At 49.1% G+C, this 3766-nt stretch overlaps 1 protein-coding gene across 1 annotated transcript; it reads left to right on the top strand.

Annotated features, from left to right (window-relative positions):
• Positions 1-2609: 2609 nt before the first annotated feature.
• BARHL1 (BarH like homeobox 1) lies at positions 2610-3119 on the top strand (the record flags this gene model as incomplete). Its single annotated transcript, XM_081967096.1, has 1 exon — positions 2610-3119. One exon carries the CDS (start codon positions 2610-2612, stop codon positions 3117-3119), a length of 510 nt encoding a protein of 169 aa, XP_081823222.1.
• Positions 3120-3766: the final 647 nt, after the last annotated feature.

Below are 3766 nucleotides of genomic sequence, written 5' to 3'. Positions count from 1 at the left end.
CTCTCTGTCTCTGTGTGTGTGTGTGTGTGTGTGTCTCTCGCTCTGTCTCTCTCTCTCCCCCCCTTCTCTCTCATCTTCCCACCCTTGTCCCTTCTGAAATATAACATAGCAAAGACGTTTTTCCTTCTTTCCTCTTCCATTTACTCCTGAGTAAAACCTCAATTTCCATCTCCCTGCTGGCTTCAGGTCTTTGAAAAAAACCCAGAGCCAAAATTAGCTTTCCAAAAAAAAAAAAAACCCATCCTTTTTCTGGGGTCTTGCCCTGGAGACGCCTTCCGTAATGAGGGGGGGGCTTTACATTTTTCACCAGTTGGGGCCCCTTCCGACGGAAAAGGCACAATGGTCTCAATGTGCTGTAAAGCGAGAGACTCGCTATGCCCAAACTTCAGGGTTGAGAAATCGAATGTTTGGCTTGTTGATCTGGGTTGCCTTCAGACCTTCAACATTGGGGGTCCAATGCCCAGTTTATTTGCTTTTAAACATATTTTGTTTTGACATATTGCCACGCGAGAAGAGGGGTGATGCCTAGTAGATGCCATAGAAGATTTTTTTTTTTTAAATTCTGGGCGATGAATCGATGTGCTATTTAATTGTTGTGCAAATTCGGCAAAACCTGAATTTCACCTTAAATTCGGTTGAACTTCCTTGCGAGTCAACCAAGAGGCCTTTTTTTTTCCAAAAGAAGGGGAAGAGCTTTAAAATTCCGAGGGAAAATCGTGATGATTTATTTTTGTTAAATAAAGGAAGGCAAGGAGGCAAGGAGGGAGGGATGTAAACGGAAGAGGAGAGAAATGAAAATGCTCTTTGCTAGAACAATTTCGGAGTTTTATTTTCTCGCGTTTTTAGCTGGTTTTCCCAGCACTTCATATTTTCCTTTAAAAAAGAAAAACATTGTAAAGATATTTATCGTCAGGGTGCTGTTAAGCTTTTTAACAGTCTAGCTTTCGTGGCCAGGGCGAAGAGAGAAAATAATCTCACTTTTCAAGAACTAAACACCGGTAGCTTAAAGCGCCCCCCCCCCGTTTTCAAGCAGACCCCCCCCCAAAGCACTTTCTCCTCTTCTTCTTCTTCTCCCTTTCCCCTCCCACCCCACATTGCTAATATCCCCATTTAAAACTTCATCAGCGCTGTAATGATAGCAAACAGAGCAGCAATTGCCTGCTAACCGTCGGATCTGCGCTGTAATTAATTCAATGTCTGTTTTAATCAAACCGAGGAGCGATCAAGTTTTTTTTTCCCCCTCCAGTCCGGGTGGCACGCGTGACGTCACCCTAAAAGACAGCCGGCCAATCCGGAGGGGGCCTGCGGGGCACGTGGGCTCGGATACTCGGTTAAATTTTTTTAAAAAAGCAAAAAAAAAAGCAACCGTAGGGGAAAAAGATAGAGGAGGTGGAGAAGAAAAAGAAAAGAAAGTGTGGCGCGAGTCGGAGCGGGTTTCCGTATAGAGAAAGCGGGACAACGAGGGGGACGCCTCCGGAGCTGTCCTTGGTGCTGAAACGGCGCGACGAGGCCGTTTCGGGGGGCCCCTCCCCCGAAATCTCCTCCCGAGCGATAGATCCCGAAGGATCCCGCAGGATCATGGGAGGAGACGAAGCGGAGATCCCCCTTGTCCGCTACTTCGAGCGTTTACTAAGGTGCTGATCGATTCTCACTGTATTAAGGGGGTCTTGAGCTTTGGTGTCCCGGGGCTGTCCATGTTGGATTGGATGCTGTCCATAGTGCTGAAACAACTCAACTTCCTTGCTCTCTCCATTTCTCTCTCCCTTTCTCTCTCTCTCTCTTTCTTTCTCCCTTTCTCTCTGTGTCTCTGTCTCTTTCTCTCTCTCTCTCTCTCTTTCTCCCTCCCTCCCCCCTCTCTTCCTCAGATCTCTCTCCCTCCATCTTTTCATTTCTTGAGGATGAGCTTCTTTCGCGTTGGGCTGTTGTAAAAGTTTGCTGCCATTCCTATGCTGGGTTTCGGACACATTGGATCGGAGTTGACTTGGTTTTTTATTTAAGATCTGGGCGGACCGAGGGGTGTTCAGGACCAGAGGTTGCGATGGGGACAATTCACAACCTTGCGGTCGCTTAGGGGAGAGTCAGATCGGTTGAACTCCATGCGATCCAACCGCCCAGCGAGCAGAAATGAACGGACAGCCGCCTCAAGAGCTTGAGTGGTTGAAGTGCTTTCCCTCATCCTTGGGAGAGTAAAGCACCTTTGAACCCCGGTGGGGCTCAATTTGGAGAAAGTCAACAGCTGTGTAAGTTGCGGTTGGGATTTAAGGCATGCTCAATTCCAAATGAATCTTGTTGAACCCAATGGGTTTGTTCTTTTTATAAAGCCTGATTAACGTCTAGTACCAACTCCTCAGTTCCTTCCTTTTTCCTCTTGCCTTTTGACATTTTTCCTTCCCCTTTTTCCCCCTCTTCCCGCTGCAGCCGATTTGGACGCTGATCGCGCGCCCCTCCCCCTCCGTGCCCACCACCCCAAAGTCGGGACCTTGGATGTTAAATGTGGGCCAGGAATTGTGCGTTTCCCAGTGGTGCGAGCGTGCCTCCTTCGCCTCTTTCCCCCCTCTCCCTCTCTGCGTCCATAACCTCGGCGGGTTCATGCCGTCCTGACAAGCAGCATGGAAAACGCCAACGGATTTGGGATCGACTCCCTCCTCTCCCATCGATCCGGGAGCCCAGCTGCGCCCAAAGGAGACCCGCCGCTCCTGGGAGACACCAGATCCTCTCTGGAACTTAGTCCTCGCTCGGAACTCAGCAGCGGCTGCCTGTCTCCCCCGTCCCCCCGGAGGGATTGCTTGGAAGCGGCAGCTCAGTTACCCGGCGGCTGCGGAGGCGGAGGAGGGGTGGTGAGGCTGGAGCCTCACCTGCCGGGGGCCCCCATTTCAGCCGCCTCGGCTCAATCGAGAACGGTGACCTCCTCTTTCCTCATCAGGGACATTTTGGCCGATTGCAAGCCCTTGGCGGCCTGCGCCCCTTATTCCAGCAGCCACGGGCAGGGCGCGCAGGAAGCGTCGGCGCCCATTCCCGCCAAGGCCGGCGGCGAGGACTTTCGGGAGAAAATCGAAAAAACTAGCAGCAATTCTTCCTTGGATTCAGAATACAAAGGTAAGGAGGGGAGGGAGTTGTAAAAATACGCGTGGTTTGCAAAGGGGAGCGGGGAAACCAGCTTAAGTTCCCCAAACGGGACCATCAATTTTTATTTTTAGAAAAGTCACCAAGTTTAGTTCTCTTTAGTCATTCTGTAAAGTCACCCAAAACTGAAACGGGGAGCATCTAACCACCTCTTCCCTTTGCTGGGTAGCTGACTTCCTCTGATCTTCCAAGCCTTCTCGTCTCCATTTCCTGACTTATGCTAATAACGCTAATACTAATAATAACAAGATAATTTGTGAAGTGTTAGTACCACTTGATAACAAGCCTTAGATAAGGTCTCACATTTGGAAAATTGCGTCCAGTTTTGGTCGCTGGGATATTTTTTTTAAAAAGATGTTGAGACTCTAGAAAGAGTGCAGAAAAGAGGATAAAACATAGGAAAGGCGGTTGCAGGAATTGAGTTTAACGGACAGAAGGACTAGGCAGCGCCCTTCCAATATTTGAGGAGCTGCCCCAAAGAAGAGGGAGTCAAGCTATTCTCCAAAGCAGCTGAAGGCAGGACAAGAAGCAACGAAAAGATCATTAAAGAGAGATCCAAGAATTATGGAGAAATGTCCTGACAGAGAGAACAATTAATCAGTGGAACGACTTGCCTCCAGAAGTTGTGAATGCTCCAACACTG

The sequence above is a fragment of the Natrix helvetica genome, assembly GCF_964273705.1.
Source record: "Natrix helvetica genome assembly, chromosome: 15".
NCBI classification, from domain to species: domain Eukaryota; kingdom Metazoa; phylum Chordata; class Lepidosauria; order Squamata; family Natricidae; genus Natrix; species Natrix helvetica.
This window is presented reverse-complemented; position numbering and strand designations above follow the sequence as displayed.